General features: G+C 37.6%; 1 protein-coding gene across 6 annotated transcripts in view; it reads right to left on the reverse strand.

The window, feature by feature from the left end:
• The window catches only part of RNLS (renalase, FAD dependent amine oxidase), a 307703-nt gene that overhangs the window by 40716 nt on the left and 241420 nt on the right, over nucleotides 1–25567 (reverse strand). For 5 of the 6 annotated variants that reach the window (XM_063710295.1, XM_004049741.5, XM_063710294.1 and 2 more), the window contains one exon: nucleotides 72–247. In XM_063710295.1, the coding sequence (XP_063566365.1) occupies nucleotides 72–247 (176 nt within the window). The remainder of the gene's footprint in view (nucleotides 1–71; nucleotides 248–25567) is intronic. The other variant, XM_055353940.2, reaches the window with a different exon arrangement.

Below are 25567 nucleotides of genomic sequence, written 5' to 3' on the forward strand. Positions count from 1 at the left end.
AAGAAGTAACATCAGTTCTGTGAACCTATTAAGAAAATTGTTGTGCTTAGGCCACTGGATTCTTTGATTACCTGTGAATGTTTCCATTTTTGGCATTTGGTAGCAATTGGCTTAGGCAAACCTGGCAAAATGTTTTCCAGCTGCTGGAAGATTAACTCTTGCACATCCTCAATGCTGTGTTCCAAGTATGTAACTCCAAATGGGACAGTGGTGTGAATCACGAGGGAAGGCCCAATTTCTGATGACTCTGTGGCATAAGAGGATCATAAAGATGCATCTTAAAGTGGGTAGCAGGCAAGCATCTCTCAGGATTTCAATTCAGACTTAAGAACTGATCACAATAATCAAGCAATAAATGGAGGAAAAACTTATTCTAATCTCTAAAGCATAAATTAGGCATTTCTGAAATTCAAAATCAAACTTCTCTGAAGAGGAAGACAGATTAAAGAGAAGTTTTAGTGAAAAATTGTCAGATATTGCTAAAGAACTGGAAGAAAGGGTAGAAGTGCATTTAATATGAACTGCCTTGGATATAATTATATTTAGGTTTGTCTTCTCTCATTCACAAAATTGCTAGCTCTTCAGGGCAGGGTCCATTTTTTTATACAGAGTCTATATTCTTCATAAATTCTGAGAACAAAGTATATATTCAATAAATACCTATCTCATTCAATTAATGCTTAATGGGTTGAAATATATTTTGTTGAAATTACACAAATGTCAGAACAAAAAGAAACCAAGCTCCTCTCTAAATACAGGCTTGTCCTCATTATATTCTTCTCTGTTTTAATTACCATTTCTTTATGTTTTAATCAGCATTAAAAATAAAAGTCTGTCTCATTCAAAACATGAAGCAACTTTCCATTTTTGTTTGCCATTGATTTTTTTGCTGTCTGTTCGTAATCACAAATAATGAATATCTGCTTTGTATCATTCACTCCTTAGTAGAATAAAGAGCAATCAAATAAAGTCTGAGTTGAAAGAAACCTAAGTAACTGACTCTTTAGAAAGCACCATCTTGGAAGAATGTTAACAAGAATTTGTCTGCTATTATTTGTTTGAATCATGCAGAAGAGAAAGCTGAGGGGAAAACAATGATAGATGTGAAACATAAGAATATAATATGAAAATTGGAATCTCCCCCTCCTGAGAGAAGAGAATATTAAAATGTATAAGGCACTGATAGGAGATGTCAAACCTGATTCTGGAAATTCTTTAACTTGGGATTGTAAATGGTAATACAGTGATCTATTTGAGTTACAGCAGTACAACTGACACAGGAAAGAAAGAGTTGACATAAGCCACGTACTCACTATGTGCCCGCTTAACCTCTTTACATTTCAGGTTTTTGTTTTTTTTTTAATGAGAATAAGTTAGTAGCCACCACTTTTTTTTTTTTTAAATGAGAATAAGTTAGTAGCCACCACATAGGTCTATGATGTGCATTAAATAACATAGTACACATGAAATACTCAGCACAGTTTCTGACACAGTATAGGTGCTTAATAAATCTAAGCTATGGGAATGGAAGCAATAAGCCAGAGACACGGGTAAAGCTTCCTGAGTGTTGCCTAAATTATAGGTGAGTCATGTTTTGTGAAAGTACTTCATTTTTCCATTGCACTCAGCACAAGGAACCCTGGTTTATTAATTTTATGGCAAAACACAAGAGAAGAGAGTCCCAACATGCTGCAAACTTTTTAAAGTGAAGTGAATGCTTCCAAGGAGTTTCACATATACGAGGTGAGGGACCTGAATTCAGAATTTGTGCAGTAAATGCAATGGTAAGCTGGACTGTACAGTATTTTCACCTCACAGTAGCTGGAACAACTTGAAAGAGGAAATAGAGGGGCCGTCTCTTTGAATGTTCAATGTGTAACCTGTCAGTGAAGACTTTACAGGTTCTGTACAGAGGGAAGGACCCAGGAGTGGAAAATCTCAATTTCTTTCACAGAATACCACTACAGTGAGAAATCTATTGCATATTGCCTTAGGAAGTTTTATTTGTGTTATCAGTTAATAAATTCAGGGAGGCTTGTTCACAGTGACGGGGTATCAATGCCACCCCTCTTCCATACAGTACCACATCTTCCCAGCGACAGAGAAAACTACTAGGTCAGCATTCTGAAGCAGGGAAGTTGGGGCTCTGAGTTGACTTATCTATCTCAGGCTTCAAAGGAAAATGAATGCTAGCTGCATGCTGAGAATTGGGAGGTTGCACTGACCCAGCTATTTGTTCTAGGGGAAACTCGTAAAGTCACTAAGACCAGTGATGGTGTGATGCCAGGTTTCTCCCATTTACATTAACCATCCACTCCACGGAGAGCAATAAAACATGAAATTTAAGACCTAAAGTGAAATAGTTCTTGCATAACAATGAGAGAACAACCTGCCTACTTACTTTTATTTGAATTGTACATTTATTTTGAAAATTTAGATGAAAATTTGAATAGCTATGACTGAAAACAGTAAGTTTTCGGGAAAAGCTCCCCCAACCCTAAATCAGAGTGTATTTTCAGAAGCTAAAGTCTAAAAATACAAAGAGTCAAGCAGAATTTAAACGTGACCAAAGTTTGAAAAAAGAGCAGTATAAAAAGCCACAAATATGTTAATAGGATTTAGAGCATAAATTCAGCATAATCATTATTCCTTGGTCACGGAGAAGTTAATGATGCTGTTTTTCTTTTTCTTTTCTTTATTCAGTTTAACAAGAATATCACCTAGCTTTTGGCATTTTAAATGTAAAGCTCACAGTAAGTTGACAATTATTTCTCTACTTTGGGAAATCAATGGCTATAGAGTCAGAAGATAAGTATTTGAACCTCTGCATCCTTTAATAGCCCTGTAATCTTGGACAACTTAATCTCTCAGGCTTCACTTTTTTCCATCAATTAAAAGGGAGCAACACTACTGACCTTACAAGGCTGCCATGAGGATTAAATGAATTACTCACATAAAAGCCTTCCTTCAAACATAAAGTGCTACACAAACAGAAGGCATTCCTAGGTAATATTCTTGTTTCCACCTCTCCACTGTTGAAAGAGCAGCTTTAGAAAGGGATAACAGAATTGACTTCTCTCAAAGCATTAAGACTGATCATTACATCAACACCCCAGCGACAATGGAAGACTATTCCTGGGTATAGGCAGAGCAGGATTTGATTTTTTTTGTGTGTGTTTCGTAAAATATACATAAAATTTACTGTTTTAACCTATTTTACGTATACAGTTCAGTAGCACTGAGTATGTTCACTTTGTTCTATAATAGTCACCATCAAGCTGCTGGTTTTCAAGATGCCTGTCTAGTGACATCAGATGCCAGCTCTTTTCAGAAAGATCAAAGTTATCTGTGAATGGACAAGTTCCAAATGAAAAACTTACAGAAGAGATCCAGGACCTGACAGAGTGCCCAGGGGAAAAAGCTGAGATGCAGAAAAAAAAAGCAGCAAGGGTCTGGCAGAGATTGACCCCTGAAGAACTCAGAACCCTGTGGTAAGGGGTAGTGGGAGTGCTTCTCTGCTCCCTTCACCCCTGCAACAATTCACTGACTGTCAAACTGTTGGGGAGCCCCTCTGCCCTCTGGATCACGGGCAATGCTGTCAGTGGTGACTTGGGGGAATTTTCCAGGGGCAGAGAATCAGGTGGCCAGCTCATGTTAAGCATGCCTACACTCCCCTCAGACCTGAACTGACATGGCTGAACTGAGCCATGCTGGTTGTGCACCTGTGGTGGGACACTGCCCTGCCCAGGGAATCTCTGCCCTTGAGTCACCACACCACGAGATTCCCCACAAACATACCCCACAACCCATTCTGTCTCTGGCAAACATGGGGCTGTTGGGTCCCTGTGGAGCTGTGGGAGCCCTGGAGATCTCACCCTTGGTGGGCTGCCTTGAAGGCAATGGGGAGCACAGCCCACTAAAGTCTCCCTTGGGACAAAGGAAATGAAGGAAATGGCACCAATCAGTGAAGGGGGTAGCACTGATGGCTAGGAAGGGTTGTGGAGAGGGAGTCATTCACCCCTTGCCACCTTTAGCCACTGTTGAGGATGCAGTAGTTGTTCTTCTGGCTGGGGGCTGGTGTATGTGCACCTGGAGAAAGCACTTATCACACTTTTTGTAGTGAATCCACACTCACTGAAAGTGAGCCCATGCTGCTTGGGCTTGCACAAAGGGCAGGGCCCAACTCCCTGACCCTACACAAAACAGCAGCATCCTGGCAATGGAGGACACAGACAAGCCACAGAGTTGTCTGCTCTGGACTGGGGGAAGGGGCTCTGCCCCAAGACCATCTCGGTGGTAGCTGCCAAAATGGTATATCAGTAGCCCATAGCCACATTGCAGCTGGGAACCAAAGGAAAAAGTCTTTATGAACTGAAGGCTGGGAGCCCTGTGACATGGTGTGATAGGGGAAGCAGCTGGCATTCCTGCCTGGTCAGGATGAGGAGCTGGTGCACTTCCCCAACTGCTCCTTCCCCAAAGACCTCAGCATGCTCCAACAAAATCTCCTCCCCTCTATATCAGGGCAGGTGCTTCCGCTCATCATCAATCTACCTGTGGGTGGGCCAGCTCTTACTCTTAAGTGCCACCTACTGGACTAGAGCTTGAACTCCATCACCAAATAAAACACCTGCTGCCAGAAGGGCTGAGTGCTAGTGTATGTGATGAGACTTCCACACCCTCAGCCAAGCAGTAGATAGAGTGTTGGCTCATATGTCAAATATATTGCTACAACAAGCAGCATCCGAGAAAGCCACCACACAAAAGCTATCCACAATGAAGGACCCATACAGCACCTTGGTCCTCTGAAAGCACCTGGAAAGGAGGCCAAATGATCATACACAACATACAACATACTCTCAAGATAAAAAAGAATTACAAAATGTAAAAGTCCTATCAAAAGGACAGAAAATTAAAAAATAAACAGTGACAGATCCCTCAAATGAGAAGGAATCAGTGCAAGAACTCTAGTAGCAAAAAAAAACCTAGAGTGGATTGACACCTCCAAAGTATTTCATTTGCTCTGTAGCAATAGGTCCTAACAAAAATGAAAAGTCTGAAATGGCAGACAAATAATTCAAAATATGGATTTTAAGGAAACTCAATGAGATCCAAGAGAAAGTTGAAATCCAATACAAAGAAACCAGAAAAACAATTCAGGCTATAAAAGATGAGACAGCTATGTCAAAAAAAAAAAAAAAAAACCCAAACAATTAGAACTTCTGGAATGAAAAAATTCATGGAAAGAATTTCAAAATACAGCTGGAAGCTTTAACCTAGACCAAGCAGAAGAAAGAATTTCAGAGCTTGAAATGTGGTCTTTCAAATTAATCCAGTCAGACAAAAATAAAAAAGAATTTAGAAAAATGAAGAAAGCCTTTGAGAAATATGGGATTATGTAAAGTGAACAAACATACAACTGGTTGGTATTCTTGAGAGAGAAGAAGAAAAAGAAAGCAACCTGGAACACATATTGGAGACAGTAATTCAGGAAAATCTCACTAACCTTGCTAGAATCATCAACATCCAGATATAAGAAATTTAGAAAACTCTCACAAGATACTACATAAGATGATAGTCACCAAGGCCTATAATTATCAGACTATCCAAGGTCAACATGAAAAAAAAAATCTCAAAGGGAGGCACCTGAAAAAAAGGGATAAATTACCCATAAAGGAAATACCATTAGACTAACAGCAGACTTCTCTGTAGAAGCCTTACAAGCAAGAAGAGATTGGGGGTATATTTTTAGCTTTCTAAAGGAAAAAAAAAAGTCAGCCAAGAATTTTATACCCTGCCAAACTACACCTCATAAATGAAGGACAAATAGTTTTCCCAGATGAGCAAATGCTAAGGGAACTCTTCTTTACCAGACCAGTCCTACAAGAAAAGCTCAAAGAAGTTCTAAACATGAAAACAAAAGAACAATGCTTGCTACCATAAAAGTACACATAAGGCCAAAGTACACGGATCCTATAAAGCAATTACACAATTGAGAATACAAAGTAACTAGCTAACAACACTATGGCAGGAACAAAACCTCACATATCAATATTAACCTTGAACATAACAGCATAAAATCCCCACCTGAGAAACACAGATTGGCAAACTAGATTAAAAAAAACAAGACCCAACCATCTACTGTTTTCAAGAGACCAGTGTCACACATTATGACAGCCACAGTCTCAAAACAACAGAATGGAGAAAGATCTATCACACAAATGGAAAACAAAAAAGAGTAAGGGTTGCTATTCCTGTGTGAGATAAAAGAGACTTTAAAACAACCACATTAAAAAAAAAAAAGACAAAGAAGGGTATTATATAATGATAAAGGGTTCAATTCAATCAGAAAATTCTACTATTTTAAATGTATGTTTACTCAACATCGGAGCACCAAGATTTAGAAAACAAATACTACTAGACCTAAAGAGAAGAGATAGACAGCCTTACAATAATAGTAGGGGGTTTCAACACCACGCTGACAGCACTAGATAGAACACTGAGGCAGAAAACAACAAAGAAAATCTGGACTTAAATTGGACTCTTGACCAAATGGACCCAGTAAACACCACAGAACACTGCACCCAACAACCACAGAGTGTACGTTTTTCTCATCTGTGCACAGAACAGTTTCTAAAATTGACTATATGATTGGCCATATAGCAAATCTCAATAAACTTAAAAACATCAAAATCATATCAAGCATCTTCTCAGACCACAGTGGAATAAAATCAGGAATCATACCAAGAGGAACTATCAAAAACCACATAAGAACATGGAAACCAAACAAACAACTTGCTGCTGAATGACTTTTGGGTAAACAAAAGAATTAAAGCACAAATCAAAATATGTTTTGAAACAAGTGAAAATAGAAACAAAATACCCAAATCCCTGGGATACAGCAAAAGCAGGGCTAAGAGGAAAGTTTATTCTGCTAAATGTTTACATCAAAAAGATAGAAAGATCTCAGATTAACAACCCAATGTCACATCTAAAAGAACTAGAAAAATGAGAACAAACCAAACTGAAAGCTAGAAGAACAAAAGAATTAACAAAGATCAGAGCAGAATGAAATAAAATTGTGACCAACAAAATACACTAAAGATCAACGAAATGAAAAGTTGGTTCTCTGAAAGGATAAACAACATTGATAGACCAGTAGCTACATTAACCAAGAAAAAGAATATTCAAATAAGCATAATCAAAAAATGACAAGGGTGACATTACAACTGATACTGCATAAATACAAAAGATTCTCAGAAGCTATTATGAATATCTCTATGCACACCACCTAGAAAACCTAGAGGAGATGGATAAATTCCTGGAAACACACAACTTCACAAGATTGAATCAAGATGAAATTAAAATGCTGAACAGACCAATAATGAGTTAGAAAATTGAGTTAGTAACAAGAAATCTACAAACCAAAAAAGAAAAACAAAAATTCAGGACTAGACAGACTCATGGCCAAATTCTACCAGACTTACAAAGAAGCTGGTACCAATCTCAATGAAACGATTCCAAAACACTGAGGAGGAGGCATTCTTCCCCAACTCATTCTATGAAACCAGTATCATCCAAAATCTGGCAAGGACACAATCAAGGAAGAAAACTATAGGCCAATATCCCTGATGTACACAGACACAAACATTCTTAATGAAATGCTAGCAAATTGAATCTAGCTGCACATCAAAAAGATATTTCATCGTGATCAAGTGGGTTTTATTTCTGGTATGCAAGGATGGTTCAGCATACACAAATCAAGGTGATTCACCACATAAACAAAATTAAAAACAAAAACCATATTATTATCTCAATAAATGCAAAAAATGCATTCAATAAAATCCAACATCCTTTCACAATAAAAACCCTCGAATGAACTAGGCATCAAAGGAACTTAACTAAAAATAATAAGAGCCATACATGGCAAACCCACAGCCAACATCATACTGAATGGCGAAAACTTGAAAGCATTTCCCCGATATGGTTTGGGCTCTGTGTCCCCAACCAAATCTAATCTCAAATTGTAATCCCCACGTGTCGGGGGTTGGGGGTGATTACGTCATGGGGGCAGTTTTCCCCATGCTGTTCTCATGACAGTGAGTTCTCACAAGATCTGATGGTATTTAAAGTGTTTGATGGTTCCTCCTTCACAGGTGCTCTCTCATGTGCTGCCATGTAAGAAGTGCCTGCTTCCCCTTCCGCCATGATTATAAGTTTCCTGGGGCCTTCCCAGCCATGCAGAACTGTTAGTCAATTAAACTTCTTTACTTTATAAATTATCTCTGGCAGTTCTTTATAGCAGTGTAAAAATGGACTAATACGCTCCCTAGGAATGGGAGCAAGACAAGGATGTCTACTCTCATTTCTCCTGTTCAACATATTACTGGAAGTCCTAGTCAGAGCAATTAGGTGTGAAGAAGATATAAAAGTAATACAAATAGGAAAAGAAGAAGTAGAATTATCTCTGCTAGCTGATGACACGATCCTATACCTAGAAAGGCTAATGACTGCTCCAAAGGACTCCTAGACCTGATAAATGACTTCAGTAAAGTTTCAGGATACAAAAATAATGCACAAAAAAATCAGTTGCATTCATATACACCAGCAACACTCAAGCTGAGAACCAAATCAAACACTCAATCCCACTTACATTTGCCACAAAAAATACTATATCTAAAAATGCATTTAACTAATAAGGTAAAAGATCTATACAAGGAGAACAACAAAATACTGATGAAAGAACACATAGATGACACAAACAAATTGGAAAACATCCCATGCTCATACAGAGCAAGAATCAAGATTGTTAAAATGATTATACTGTCCAAAGCAATCTACAGATTCAGTGAAGTTCCTACCAAATTACCTACATCATTTTTCACAGAATTAGAAAAAAACAATTCTAATTAGCCAAAGCAATCCTAAGCAAAGAGAACAAGGCTGGAGGCATCACATTACCCAAACTCAAAGTATACTACAAGGCTACAGTATCCAAAACAGCATGGTATTGGTACAAAAATAGACAAAGATCAATGGAACAGAATACAGAACACAGAAATAAATCCATATACCTACAACTAACTGATATTGACAAAGTCAATAAAAACAAACAATGAAGAAAGTACACCCTATTCAGTAAATTATGTGGGGGAAAACTGGCTAGGCATACGCAGTAGAATGAAACTGGAACACCACCTTTCACCATAGACAAAAATTAAGTCAAGATAGATTAAATACTTAAATGTAAGACCTGCAACTATGAAAATACTAGAAGAAAACCTAGGAAAAACTACTTTGGACGTTGGCATATTCAAAGAATATATGACTAAGACCTCAAAAGCAAATGCAACAAAAACAAAAACAGACAAATGGGATTTAATTAAACTAATTAACAGAGTAAATAGACAATTTACAGAATGGGAGACAATATCTACAAACTGTGCATCTGACAAAGGTCTAATATCCAGAATCTATATGGAGCTTATACAAATCAACAAGAAAAACAAAACAAAACAACCCCATTAAAAAGTGGGGCAAGGTCATGAACAGATACTTCTCAAAAGAAGACATACAAGCAACCAACAAACATATGGATAAATGTTCAACATCACTAATCATCAGAGAAATGCAAATCAAAATCGCAATGAGATACCATCTCACACCAGTCAGCATGGCTATTATTAAAAAGTCAAAAAACAATAGATGCTGGCAAGGCTGCAGAGAAAAGGAACGCTTATACACTGTTGGTGGGAATGTAAATTAGTTTAACCCCTATGGAAAACAGTATGGAGATTTCACAAGGAACTAAAAATAGAACTACCATTCTACTCAGCAATCCCACTACTGGGTATCTACCCAAAGGAAAAAAAAAATCATTTTATCAAGAAGACACCTGCACACGTACGTTCACTGCAGCACTATTAAGTCAGGGAATCAAGCTAAGTGTCCATCAATTGTGAACTGGATAAAGAAAATGTGGTATACATACACCACAGAATACTATGCAGCCATGAAAAAAGAAATTGTGTCCTTTGCAAAAAAAAAAAACTAAAACAGAACATCAAATACCCCATATTTTCACTTATAAGTAAGAGCTAATCAATGGGTACACATGATATAAAGATGGAAAGAATGGGATATGCATTCTAGACACTGGGCACTCCAGAAAGGGTAAGGATGGGAGTGGGGAGAGAGTTGAAAAACTCCCTATTGGGTACTATGTTCAATATTTGGGTAATGGGTTTACTAGAAGCCCAAACTCCAGCATTACACGATATACGCATGTAACAAATCTGCACTTGTGCCACCTGAATTTATTTTTTAAAAGCCAACAATGACCACTATCCATCTCCTAAACTTTTTCATCTTCCTAAACTGAAACTCCATATCCCTTAAACAATAAGTAACTATTCTCCCTTCTCCAGCCCTGGCAACCACCATCCTATTCCTGTCTGTATTAATTTGACTACTCTAGGCACCTCATATAAATGGAGTCATACAATATTTGTCCTTTTGTAACTGGTTTATTTCACTTAGCATGATGTCCTCAAAGTTCATATATTTTGTAGTAGGTCAGGGTTTCCTTCCTTCTTAAGGCCGAATGATATTCCACCATATGTATATGTCACAATTTGCTTATCCATTCACCCTTCAATGGACGCTTGAGTTGCTTCTACCTTTTAGCTATTGTAAATGATGCTGCTATGAACATTGATGTACAAATTCAGTTCAAGTCCCTGCTTTCACTTCTTTTGGGTAGATACTCAGAAGTGGAATTGCTGGATCATATGGGAAATCTATCTTTAATTTTTTGATGACTCAACCACATCATTTTCCATAGGCTGCACCATTTGCATTCCCACCAGAAATGCACAAGGGTTCCAATTTCTCCACATCCTCACCAATACTTATTTGCTGTTTGTTCTGTTTTTGTTTTTAATAATAGCCATCCTAATGAGTGTGAAATAGCCACAGCAGTTTTTAGTCTACAATTTTGAGTGAAGGTCAGGACACCGAATGTTGATAAAAACAGCAGCAACCCCAGCAGTAGCAGCAGCATTATAATCATCAACTGCTAATAGAGCACTAAGATTTAGAAGGCTCAAGCATTAAATACTTACAATCAAAAGCTACAGAAGTTGCCGAGTCTCCAAACAGAAATTAACATTTGTTTTGAAGTAAGCACTATAGCTGCCTCAGATTCATGGTCATGACAGTTGTAACCATTAATAGGTTAAATTTACTTATTTAAAGAAAAAGATTGTCATAATGGGTCACATCCAACTACATGCTGCTTATCATAACACGCATTTTTAAAAATAAATTCTATCTCAGTTGTGTTGGTCTCTATGATTGATATGGTTTGGCTGTGTCCTCACCCAAATCTCATCTTGAATTGTAATCCCTATAATCCTCATGTGTCTAGGGAGAGAACTGGTGTGAGGTGATTGGATCATAGGGTTGGTTTCCCTTCATGCTGTTCTTGTAATAGTGAGTGACTTCTCATGAGATCTGATGGTTTTATAAGAGGTTCTCCCCACTTCGCTCCTCACTCTTTTCTCTGTCCTGCCGCCATGTGAGAAGGCCCAAGCTTGCTTCCTCTTTGCCTTCCGCCATGATTGTAAATTTCTTGAGGCCTCCCCAGCCATGCAAAACTGTAAGTCAATTAAACCTCTTTTCTTTATAAATTACCCAGTCTTGGGTATGTCTTCATAGCTGTGTGAAAACAGACTAATACAGTAAATTGGTACCTCAGAGAGTGGGGTATTGATACAAAAATACCTGAAAATGTGGAAGAGAATTTGCAATTGGGTAACAGGCAGAGGTTGGAACAGTTTAGAGGGCTCAGAAGAAGACAGGAAGATGTGGGGAAGTTTGGAACTTCCTAGAGACTTGTTGAATGGTTTTGACTAAAATTCTGATAGTGATACAGACAATAAAGTCCAGGATGAGGTGATCTCAGATGGAGATGAGGAACTTATTGGGAACTAGAGCGAAGGTCACTCTTGCCATGCCTTAGCAAAGAGACTAGTGGCATTTTGTCCCTGCCCTAGAGATCTGTGGAACTTTGAACTTCAGAGAGATGACTTAAGGCATCTGGTGGAAGAAATTTGTAAGCAGCAAAGTGTTCAAGATGTGGTCTGTGTGCTCTTAAAAGCATTCAGTTTTATGCATTCACAAATAGATGATTTGAAATTGGAACTTATGTTTAAAAGGGATACAGAGCATAAAAGTGGAAAATTTGCAGCCTGATGATGTGATAGAAAACAAAAACCCATTTTCTGGGGAGAAATTCAAGCTAGCTGGAGCTGTGAGAAGAGGGCCACCATCTTCTAGATCCCAGAATGGTAGATCCAATGGCAGCTTGCACCATGCAGCTGGAAAAGCTGCAGACACTCAATGCCAGCCTGTGAAAGCAGCTGGGAGGAGGGCTGTATCTTGCAAAACCACAAGGGTAGAGCTGCTCAAGACTGTGTGAGTCCACCTCTTGCATCAGTGTGACCTGGATGTGAGACATGGAGTCAAAGGAGATCATTTCAGAGCTTTAAGATTGAATAGCTGCCCTGCTGGGTTTTAGACTTGCATGGGGACTGTAACCCCTTTATTTTGGCCAATTTCTCCCACTTGGAATGGAAGCATTTATCCAATGCCTATACCCCCATTGTATCTAGGAAGTAACTAACCTGCTTTTGATTTTACAGGCTCGTAGGTGGAAGGGACTTGCCTTTTCTCAGATGAAACTTTGGACTTGGACATTTGGGTTTATGCTGGAATGAGTTAGGACTTTGGCAGACTGTTGGAAAGGCATGATTGTGTTTTGAAATGTGAGGACATGAGATTTGGGAGGGGCCAGGGATGGAATGATATAATTTGGCTGTGTCTCCACCCAAATCTCATCTTGAATTGTAATCCCTATAATACCCATGTGTCTAGGAGAGACTGAGGTGAGGTGAGTGGATCATGGGGGTGGTTTCCCCTACACTGTTTTTGTGAAAGTGAGTGAGTTCTCATGAGATCTGATGGTTTTATAAGGGGCTCTTCCCCCTTCACTCCTCACTCTTCTTTCTCCTGCTGCCACATGAGAAAGGTCTAAGGTTGCTTCCCCTTTGCCTTCTGCCATGATTATAAGTTTCCTGAGGCCTCCCCAGCCATGCAGAACTGTGAGTCAATTAAACCTCTGTTCTTTACAAATTATCCAGTCTCAGGGAAGTTCATTATAGCAGAGTGAAAATGGACTAAGGCAATGCTACTTTAAGATTTGTTGATTGGTCTCATATATAGTCAGTTCTTATAAGTGTTTTATGTGTACTTGAATAGAATTTTCTAGGTATTGAATTGACATTTTGTATGTATGTATGTATGCATGTATTTATTTTTGTATTTTAGTAGAGACGGAGTTTCACCATGTTGCCCAGGCTGGTCTCAAATTCCTGAGCTCAGACAACCTGCCCGCCTCGGCCTCCCAAAGTGCTAGGATTATAGGCGTGAGCCACTGCGCCCAGCCAATTTATTTATTTATTTTTAATTTGAGACAGAGTCTTGCTCTGTCACCCAGGCTAGAGTGCAGTGGCACAATCTCGGCTCACTGCAACCTCTGCCTCCCAGGTTCAAGTGATTCTTGTGCCTCGCTTCCTGAGTGGCTGAGACTACAGGCGTGCACCACCATACCCAGCTAATTTTTGTATTTTTAGTAGAGACAGGGTTTCACCATGTTGGCCAGGCTGGTCTCAAATTCCTGGCCTCATGGGATCTGCCCAGTTCAGCCTCCCAAAGTGCTGGGATTATAGGCAGAAGCCACCGTGCCTGGCCTGAATTAACATTTTACAAAAGTTAATTAGAACAATCTCATTGATTGTATAGTTCTCATGAATTGCATTATGATTTTTTTGTCCACTTCAGTTATTGAAAGAAGTATCTCTCCTGATGATGGTAAATTTGCCAATTTCTGCTTTCAGTCTTGACAATTTTTGCTTTATATCTAAGTTAGGTTAATAGTTTCCTGATGTTTGAATATTTTAACAATATATTGTGAACCTCTTTACAACTAGATGTGCTTTTTAAGGGGTATTTTTTCTTTGTATTTGTCCCACTTATTCAGCATGCATGTTTGCACGTTTCTTTTTTAAATTTAAAAAAGTCTTCTTTTTGATTAAACCATGTTTACATTTTATTCCATTTTCCCCTTCTACTATCTTGGAAATTATATAGTTATATTTTTAGCGAAGACTGATATATTTAAGCATCCATATTAAATTAAAATTGAAAGTGAATAAATACCTTTATCCTTCTCCTAAATAATACTAGAGCCTTAGATTACTAACTCTAAGTTTATATGCTTTTATTGTTCAGGATTATTTTATTTCTTTGGTTCTATCTTATACAGTTAATGTTTGTTTTTATTCATGAAAAGCGTCTTTCTTGGATCTCAGATTCTCCCTCTAGGCTCATTTTCCTCTTCCAAAAGTATTCTGTGAAGTTCTTAAAATGAACTTCTAATGGAGATAGAACTCTCTCAGATTTTGCTTTCCTTAAAATGTCTTTATCTGCATTTGTGAAATATAATTTTTCTTGGTATATAACAATAAATTGACAATATTTTTCTCAAGACTTTAAATATATGATACCAATGTAGTTTAGTTTCTTTTGAGGCTGTTAGGAAGTCAAGTGTTTTTTGTTTTTCTTTTTTTTTTTTGCTCTCTCACCCAGGTTTGAAGTGCAGTGGTGCAATCATAGCTCACTACAGCCTTGAACTCTCAGACTCAAGCAATCCTCCTGCCTCAGCTTCCCAAGTAGCTAAGACCACCACACCCAGCTAGTTTTTTATTTTTTATAGAGACAGGGTCTTGCTATGTTGCCCAGGCGGTCTTGAACTCCTGGCCTCAAGCGAGCCTCCTGCCTTAGCTTCCCAAAGTGCTGGGATGTAAGTGTGAGCCACTATGTCCAGCCTGAGAGGTCTTTCTTAATTTGATTGTAGGTCCTTTGCAGTTAATTTTTCTTTTATATCTAGCTGCTTTTATGGTTTTTTCTTTGTCTTTGGTGTTGTGCAGTTTTATTCAGTTATTTTAAGATTTGAGGTTTTTTTTGGTTTACCTTTGTTGACTTCATTGGGATTTCTGAATCTGAAGACTTAATTTTGTAATTAATTTTGGAAATTGTTCAGCTATTAGTTCTCCCAATATTTCCTTATTCCCATTCTCTCTAACCTCTTTTCATGAAATTCTAATTAGGGATATACTAGATATTCTCATTCTATCTTCACATATCTTGATCTATTTTCAGTATTTTCTATCTCTATCTCTCCATGCTAAATTCTGTGTAATTTTTTGTGATTTGTCTTTTAGTTCACCATTCTCCTTACATCTGTGTTTTTTTTGATGTTCAATTTGTCCTTTGAGTTTCAAATTTAAATTATTTTATTTTTCATTTGTAAATGTTCTATTTGGCTCTTTTTCAAATCTGCATGATCAATTTCGATAATCTCTTTCTCCCTAGTCATACTGTCAGTACTCTTATTTCTTCCAACATATTCAATATAGTTATTCTATATTGTGTGTCTGGTTATTCCAAAATCTTCAGGCTTTATAAGGTTGGCTCTGGCTTTTTTTGTTGTTGTTCTTGTTGGATGACTATTGCTCATAATTGCATGGTTTTCTGTCCGTTTTGAGATATATATATATATATATATATATATATATATACATATACACGCACTATATATATACGCACACACAATTTTATATTCTCTCTCTCTATATATATTTCTTTATATATGTTTATTTATAATATGTATATTTCTATTGTGAGCTCATGCTCCTAGGAACTTTATCTGAAAGATTCTTTGTGCCTGCGTTTAAATAATGTTCCTTTGGAAACGTGCTTTGGTTTCTGAGAGAGGCCTTAGGGCAATATTGCCCATGACCACTTTAACTAGATTTATACAATATGCTGGCAGAATGAATTCTGGCACCAAATCTGCTTAAGGGTGGGTTTGCGGTTTCGCATCTCAGGAAGACATTTTGTTAAGTAACTTCCTCAAAATGAGATAGAATATCTCTCTTAAGCTGATGGTTTATAGCATATCTTATAATTAAATAATATAGGCTTTTTAAATAAAATCAGAAACTAAAATTCTTAGTAACACCAATAGTATTTAACATTGTTCTGGTTGGTACAATGAGATAAAAAATGGAAAAAAGATGTATAATTATTAGATAGAAGGAAAACATGGTTGAAAACAGTAGTGAATCAAATAAACTTGATCAAGTTGAAATATTTTTACATAAAATTGATTTCCTTATATATCAGTGATAACTAGTAAGAAAAATAATTTTTAATTAATTGTGCAACATCCTTTACAATTTGACAAAATGACGCTAAAGGTAAAATACAATAATAATATTTAAAATTTTTTGTAAAGAAATTCAATGAGTAGAGACTTGCTTTGTCTCTTTTAAATACATTATAAAGCTACAGTAATTAAAATAGGCTGGTACTATTTAATAATAATGATGAACCAGAATAGTTATCTCTGAAAAAAATCCTAAACCATATTAAGTATTATAACAGAAACTTAACAAAGCACTGGGGAACAAATGCATTTTTAATATTGGCTAGAAAATTGGATATAAGGAAAAAATTAACTTAGATATTCTTTTTCCACTTCTGAGCCACATTTCTCACTCATTTCTAATTTTCTACTTCTGTAGCCATATGAAGAATGTACCTTCTTAGGTACATAGCATCTCTGCTCCTAGGTTTGCTCTCACAACTTTATACTAAAAGTTCAAACTCCCTGGGACACCCTTATTCACATGCAAACACATCAGAGACTTTTTCCATCTGAAAAATTTAATTTTTGGCAGTATGTATCAAGGGTCAGAGGTTGCGTTCCCAAAGGCCAGCTCTAAATTATATCTCTGACAGGGAAATAGAGGACTAAAGAAATTTAAGGAGTGGAAGACTTTAATGTTAGAGACCAAGACCAAAAAGAAATGGGTGAAATATTTCTTCAATTATTGATTCAGTCAAATGAGCATCCTGGTGTCTGGCATTTGATGCCATGAGACACAGTATTAAGGTCTTTCAAGAGTTTACATCTTACTGGGGGAAATGAAACACATGCAAAGTAATAACAGAATCATTATCCACTAAACGGTATAGTATTGATGTGTGTGCAAATGAACGTTCTAAGTAAAGGGGAGGACTTAGTTCAGAAAACAGATTCACATGAGGAGAGAAGTTGGACAAGGAGCTGGGGGCCACACTGTTTTAGGGGTGGTGGTCTGCTCTCCTTTCTCATGGCGGTGGAGGTTGATGATACGTTTGCCCTTCTCCAGTCCATTTGGAACTGGCTCAACTGCCCTCTAGCCATGAGAGTTATTACAATTTAGCTCTTTTATATGGCTCCCAGGCTCAGCAGCATCTGTAATGAAGAGGAAGCCAATCATATCAGTAAGTCCAACAAAAAAAATCTAACTTTCCCTGGATGATAAGAGATAGCCAGGGAGAGAGAGGGGAGAAAGATGGGAAAGGGAGGCTGAGAGAGAAGTAAACATGCTCCTGATGTCTCTCTCTCCTCTTTCTTGCCTTGCTAGCAGAACCAAGCCAAAGGAGCACAAAGTACTCTGCCTTTTGGCATTCTACCTCCTTGGCTGCGTGTCTACTGCTGGTCCCAGGTCAAGAACTAGGCCTCACTATTCAGAGGGACCACCTGCAGATTTTACTTGCTTTTTAAAAATCTCAGATCTAGGTCTTATATATAGGTTACAGCAGCCAAAATTCAGCTATGATAACACTCCTCACCAAATATGTCCTGGGCAACTTTGTTACCTCCAATTTTATCTACGGCAGGGACTTTTGCAGTATTTATAATCATTCAACACAATTGTACAGTTTTAATTGAAGAGTAAAGTTCTGGAAGTAAATACTTCTGAAATGATGGCATGGGCCATGCAGAGAAAAGATGGTTTTACTCACAGTCCTTCCCTTTACATATTTCACTTTTATACTGTCATCTTTGAGGAAAAGTACTTGTTTTACTTTCTTCCATATTATGTCCCTGGAGGTAGGGGGCTATATTAATTGATAAAAGCAGTTGTTTACATATCTAGTTAAAACTGTTGAAGAGGTTTGAATTAACAGCCTCATTTGGGAGACTTAAGGATTATAAGATCTAAAGAAGTGATAGGAGAAGGTAATTGGCCTGGAAAAGATTCAGAAAGATAAATGAATGTGGAAATCGTATTCTTGTCAGCAGACACCAAAATTGCCTGACAAACCCTTACTTCCCTTTTTACAGGTTAACTATCTATTTTAAAAGGGTGAAATGATAGAGGTGAAATGACACCCTTCTAAATGTCAGGAAATATAATTCAAGTAAAAAAGTGTGTGGTTTTTTTCTCCTCTTCCTGCTGAAGGTTATACCTACCTCTTCCTAGGAAATTATGATGTACCATTTAAGATTTATAGAAAATTCTGGAGTAATATTTTTACCCCTAAGAAACAAGATATGATTCATTTAGCATAAGCAACTCAGGTCTCTTTCTCCATCCTGATTGTACACTTTTGAGGAATATCAATTGAGCTTCAGATCTTGAGTCTGAAATTCTGTCTCCCTACTCCCTGCCTGTATGACTTTAGGCTGCTTGTTGTTTTGTAATTTCTTAAGTCAGTGCCTCCCACAGGAACCATGACATATTAATAGTTATTAGGCAAAACAACAACAAAATTCTTTGGACGAATATATTTTTGAAATGCCTGGCTTAAATAAAATTAAGTGGAACTTCTCAGTCCCTGATATGGTTATGTACAGTGTAAATCTTTAATGGAAAGATATTATTAAATTATTTTTGGTGTTTTAAAACTACTTTTATCTGAATTACAAAACTTTTAAAAAAGTTATTCAAACATGATGAAAGTGTATAAAGTGAAAAAATAAAAGTACTGCTTTGGTATCAGAACTGGCAGCCCCACTCTCCAGGGTAACTACTGTCAATGGTTTCTTAATACCCTTCCTGAAATTTTCTAGAAATGAGCCCGCATATTTACTTCCCGTTTAATAACGGAAACACAATCTTACCACAGCTATCATTTATATCTTGCTTTTGTTAAAGCAACATATCTTGGTTAGATTTCTAGCAGTTCATGGGGACCTACCTAATTTAATAACATGAATTGCCATGGTTTACTAGTCTTTCAGAGCTGGGAATTTCATTTTTTTTCCAGTTTGTTGCTGTTAGAAACAATGCTGCAACAAACACATTTATTCTGTTATGGTCTGAAGGTTTGTGTCTCCCCAAAATTCATATGTGAAATCTAATTTCCAATGTGTTTGTATTTAGAGGTGGGGCCGTTAGGAGGTGATTTGGTCATGAGGGCTACGACTTCTTGAATGGGACTAGTGACCTTACAAAAGAGGCTTGAGGGAACTTGTTTCCCCCTTCCACTGTGTGAGGATGCAGCAAGAAGTCACCAACCTCTGAAGGAGAGAGTGAACCCTCTCACCAGATGTCAAATCTACCGGTATCTTGATCTTGAATTTCCCAGTCTCCAGAGCTGTGAGCAATAAATTTATACTGCTTAGAAACTACCCTGTCTAAGGTATTTTGTTAGAGGAGCACAAACTAATTGACAAAGACAATTCACATACCTTTGTTGAACTTCTGTGAGACTATCTCCAGGATAAATTCCTAGTAATAGAACTGCTGAGTCAAAGGGTAAGCATATTTAAAATTATTTCTGATATAGCTAAATGGCCCTTCAAAATCACAATCCCCCCAATAGTAAATGAGAGCTCTTATTTCTCCACATTCTTAACACTGGGTAATGTTTGCTAATCTGTTAGTTTAAAATGTATCTTATTTTATTTTTAGTTTTCAGTTAGTTATGTATGAGTGTGGCATTTTTGCATACAAATCCAATTTGTAAACTCTTTCCCAAAGATCTGACTTTTTCTTGCCCCACTAGAAACAACAATGCCAACCTCAGGATTACTGTACAGATTCAATCCATGTAAAGTGAGAAGTTCAGGGTTTGGCACACAGTAAGTGCTCATCAAATGCTATTTGAAAAACCAACCTATCAAGCCTGACTCACTTCATTTGAAAGGATTTACAGTTACTGAGGTTTTATTGTACCTCACTTCATCAATGGGAAATGCAGATTTCAGAAAACAATGTAGATGGGAGGAAAGTGCTCTCCACACTCCCAGTATTTATCACGTTGTATTTTCATTGTCTATTTGTCTGTCTCCCCTCTAGATTGAGGGGTACCTGAATTTATGGATATTGTCTTATTTTACATTTCTTTTTTTTCCCTTGAAATCGTGATTTTATTGAGTTGAAGGCATTTCAACCACAGGTGATTAGTATCATCTGAATCTACCCACAGCTCAATCAAGTCTAAGGCTAAAAACATTCAATCTCTTAAAAAAAATGAGCAAGCAATTTTTCCTCTGTAGTTCAAGTTCATTGAGTTCATAACTCTTGTCCCAGAAGGAAAAAACTGCAATCTTATAAGCCACAAACTAAACATATGTAGTTAATTAACAAATTAATTAACATGAGATACCAACTCAGTCAAAATTTCAACAACTTATATTAAAATAAGCAAAGTCTTTCCAGTCATCTTCAAATTCTTCCTAAAATTTATTTTAAAAAGTGAAACTATCAAAATATCTATTTATTTATACTTTCATCACATTTAGCAGTGAATTTGATTTATAAACTTTAAGCATAAGCTTCCATAATGAAGAATATATTGTATACTGGTACATTGACTTTTTGATTTGAGTTTTCTTTTCTTTTACTTTTTTTTTTTTTTCTTTGAGACAATGTCTTGCTCTATTACCCAGGCTGGAGTGCAGTGGCTCAATTTTGGCTCACTGCAACCTCCACCTCCTGGGCTCAAGCAATCCTCCCACCTCAGCCTCTCAAATAGCTGGGACTGCCAGGTGTGTGCCACCATGCCTGGCTAATTATTTTATTTTTTATAGAGATGGGGGTCTTGCTCTGTTGCCCAGGCTGGTCTCAAACTCCTAAACTCAAGGGATTCATCCACTTTAGCCTCTCAAAGTTTTGGGATTACAGGTGTGAGCCACCACACCCAGTCCCTCTTTTACATTTCAGATGGCCCATGTGAATTGTTTCTAAATGTAGGCCAAAAATTTTATATTCCTCACTTAATATGCCTCATTAGCTATATTAGTTCATTAGACAAAGACACATTTATTAAAAATAAGCAGGTGGAATGTAGTGGTAATGCAGATTGAATTTGTTCAAAATAACTACATTGTGGGCTTGGAAGTATAAGAGAGGTTGCTCTGTGATCCTTTCCTGCCAAACAAAGCCTCACTATGGGTTGATTTTTAGCAATAAATATAAAGAGACTTGAAAATGTCAGTTTTGTATAAAGCTAGGATGATTGTTATTCAGTGTTTTATTCTTTTACTATTAAATTTTAGAAATGCAATTTTACATTTCTAATAGTAACTACTTTGGGGTTTGGCAATTGGTAAGCAATGAATAATTGTTGAATACTTGGATGAACAGATGAATGAATGAGGTATCATTTCTGTTCTCAGGACCTAAGAAGTATGGATAGATAAAGCAAGATTTTTCTCCATCTACTGAATGAACACGGCAGGGTCAGCAGTACCGGACAAAGCTATGACACATTTAGAATCTGACAGCATTGAATGCACACAGCAGAGCAATTACAGCTCTAGTTCCACATGCAACCCTAAGAAACTTTTCTATCATTGAGGTGGAAATACTAGCTTTTAAAAAACCGACACACCTATTAGCTTCTTTTCTTCTTTAGGTCTTTGACTTGTTTATTCTAGGCCTGTGGGTACTGATAGATCTGTGGATGTATGCATTTGCCATTTTAAATAAAGGCTAGGAAGGGAAGTTTTAAAACTAATACACATGTATGTTTGTAATCGTTGTTATTCAAGGCTACGTAAGTTTGGATTTCTTATGTTTAAACAAGACACACAGACATCCCCTAAACAACTCCACATAAGATAACCATTCTGATAGGCATTTAGTTAAATATAAACAAGTGTGTAAAACCCCACACGATGAATTGAAAATAAAATGAGAACTCCCCTAAAGTTCCTACTTCCAGTTTCAGAAGATGTTTCTCCATAGCTACAACGTAAGTAAATGTATACAAGTTTAGGAAATAATCTTCCAGTAAACAATGAAAAATTGTTCACACAACAGTGTGTTCTGTCTTCGTCAGCTGAGAAAGTAAATGATAGCATTCACCAGCAATATATACTACCTGAATAATAAACAAAATGTTATCTATTTTAGCAATACTTTCGGGTGCTGGATAGAGGCTATGGGACAGGGTAGGAAGGCAAGAGCTGGGGCTGGGTTGGGCAACTAGGGATAATTTCCTACTGATTGTAGTTGCATTCCAAAGCCCTGAGAGCGGAGTAGATGTAACATCAAGGTGTTGTGTTAAATCATCACACTAGATAAGACTTTATAATAGACTAAGTGATCAGTGGAAATGGCTGACTTAGGGGTCATTAAGGCTGACACATTAGGTCATTAGGCTGACATAGGGGTGAGGGATGACAGGCAAGGCTGGGCCTGAGAGATGGGGCAGAGAGTACTCCCTATTTTAGGGAGAAAAAAATACATTGCCCACACAAATTGATTTTAATCTTTATTTTCCTACTGGATTGGCTTTGGGTCTCATGAAGGGGCTCAAAACAGTTCACAGATGGTAAAGGTCTTCTGTCTGGTAATCTACATAATAGATGCAAGAAATCCAGGACCCTGTTGAGGGATGGCATGATGTAGCGTAGCTAACTAACTACTGACCTCCAGGCTAGTTAGGAGGACCAGATGAGAGAACGTCTGTGTGGTGGATGTCAGCGGCTCAGCATCCACTACCTCTTTTGGGGGAACATTATCCAAATTTTGTCTTAGGGGAATCACCCCTCCTCTACTTTCAGCCTTGATGAAAGTAGGCTAGGTCACAACTAATCAGTTTATCCATCCCTCCTGGCCACAGTGACTGGCTGGATAATGGGTACATAACTAAAGCCAGGCCAATCAGGTCAATAAGATTCAATTCCAAAATTATTGTGCTTTGAGGAAAATGGTCTTGCTCTCTTTGTTTTTTAAAAATAATCATACTTGGCATTGAAATCCTTGGTACTACCTGTTGTCATCATGAATGAATCCAATGCAGCAGAAAGTAGAGTCAAGAAATTGAGCAGAAGCTAAGTTTGCATGATGTTGATCAAATCTATCTAGAGTTGCCTATAGCTTTACTCCTGGATTTTTCAGGAACAATAATAAGTCTCCCCACTCCTTTTTTTGCTTAAGCCATTTGAGATGAGTTTTATGTCACTTGCAACTTAAACTATTCTAGTGTGTGGAGCCTTTAGTACTGTGTCTGGCATATTTATGCTCGTTCTTACAAATATCAGTTTTCTTTTCTTTTTCTTTTCCCTCTCCTTCTCCTCCTCCCATCTCCCCCAAATCTTACTTTATGTCTCTAGTGTAAAACAGAAGATTAGATTTGACTATTTCCTTTAGAAAGCATGACCAAATAATTACTGGAAACACTTCTTCTGGGCCTCAATTTCTTCATATGTGAAGTAAAGGGGTTGCAGAAGTCCATCTTATTCTTTCAGCCTTAATTTTCCAGCAGTCTAAAAATCAGTTGGCAGTGATGATTTGAGAAGAAAAGTTCATCCTTCCCAACCACTCCTTGATTTTTCTAGTGTGGAAATTTGTGTCTTTAGAGAAGAGACTAAAACTAAGAAACTGCAGGGCCAAAATGATGGAAACGCTTCCTTCAACTGAGCTTTCTCAATCCTTGAGCCACTGCGAATTTTAGGCCTTCACTTCCATCCTACTTTTGAGTTTAAATACAACGGACTATTTTGTAGTTTGGTAAGAAAAAGCACTGCATTGTTTAAGAAAGCTTTGGTCTAGTTTAGCTCTGCTACTATCTAACGGTTCTTGACATAGCACATGTATGCAGTTCACATACTGAAACGGACAAGTGATTCACAAGTGTCACAGATCCATGGAAAGTCATGTGTAACTAACAGCAGGTAAATTGGTATATACAGAATCTGGATGACTTATAATACTTTTTAAAGATATCTTAAGATGAATCCAAGTTTATCCCTAAAATAACATTACTCTTGCTCACATGTAGTTTGATATACTTGCTCTTGAGCACGAGAGAACACTGAGCTTCTTGGGATTCCTAATAACTTGAGTTATCTTCATGAATCATGCCATGAGTTTGAATATCACTCATCATGTGAGTGACAGTAGGAAAGCTAGATTTCCTTTTTTTTTTTTTTTTTTGAGATGGAGTCTTGCTCTGTTGCCCAGGCTGGAGTGCAGTGGCGCGATCTCGGCTCACTGCAAGCTCCGCCTCCCAGGCTCACGCCGTTCTCCCGCCTCAGCCTCCTGAGTAGCTGGGACTACAGGCGCCCGCCACCACGCCTGGCTAATTTTTTGTATTTTTAGTGGAGACGGGGTTTCACCGTGTTAGCCAGGATGGTCTGGATCTCCTGACCTCATGATCCCACCCGCCTCGGCCTCCCTAAGTGCCGAGCCACTGTGTGAGCCACCGCGCCCAGCCAGAAAGCTAGATTTCTAAGGTTCTTCCATTTCCAGGATTTTGGATGGTAGACATGGTGGTGGCTGTGGAACGTGAGGATTTGTGGTAGAGACACGGACTGAGGATTTCATTAACCCAAATCTGGGAAATATGTGAGGGGAGCAAGTTAAGTTTGAACTACCACATTTGGTGTTATAATCTCTTCTTGAGCAAATAAATTTTAAAAGCTACAGCTATTTTCTTTATACAAATGACAGAATGCATAGATTAGGTAGGATATGAAACAGAAGACTCTAGTTTCTAGGTATCAGTCAATTTCAATGTGTTGCAGAGTAGGTGGTGGGGAAAGAAATAAGTGTTCCTGGGGTGTTTTTATTAAGGTCTTCAGGGCAGAGATTTTTTTACTTTTATCAAAAAAGTACGATTTGGAGACAAACTAAGCTCAGGTTGAAGTCATGGTCTTCCTTAATTTCTCTAAACTTTAGTTTTCTCAACTATAAAATAGGGATAATAATATTTACCTCATAGGGTTGTTGTGATGATAAAATGCAATAGAACATGTAAAGCACACAACATGGTACCTGGCTCACAGTGACCAGGGACAAGCTGAATTACGATTACAGGTATGGTGTTTTAAAGATTGAGCAATGTTGTTCTAGTTTTTAATTTCATTTCTTTTTATTTTTCAAACTCCTGATACAAATTATCCTAAATTCCACTATAAATGCTTCTCTTTGGTTCATATATAGAAATAAGTTCTGCTAAAGGATGAGACACAATTAGCACACACACAAGTGAATATGGATGTATGTACTGACACAGCAAGAGGGAAACAGAAGCTGATGTTGGGCTGTGAGGCAGACCTGTGAGGCAGATCCATGGTTTCCCTGACACCCAGATATACATTGTGTAAATGACAGCTCAAGACTCACATGCATTTCTATATCACATGGCGTTTTAG

This window comes from Gorilla gorilla, chromosome 8 (assembly GCF_029281585.2).
Source record: "Gorilla gorilla gorilla isolate KB3781 chromosome 8, NHGRI_mGorGor1-v2.1_pri, whole genome shotgun sequence".
NCBI classification, from domain to species: Eukaryota; Metazoa; Chordata; class Mammalia; order Primates; family Hominidae; genus Gorilla; species Gorilla gorilla.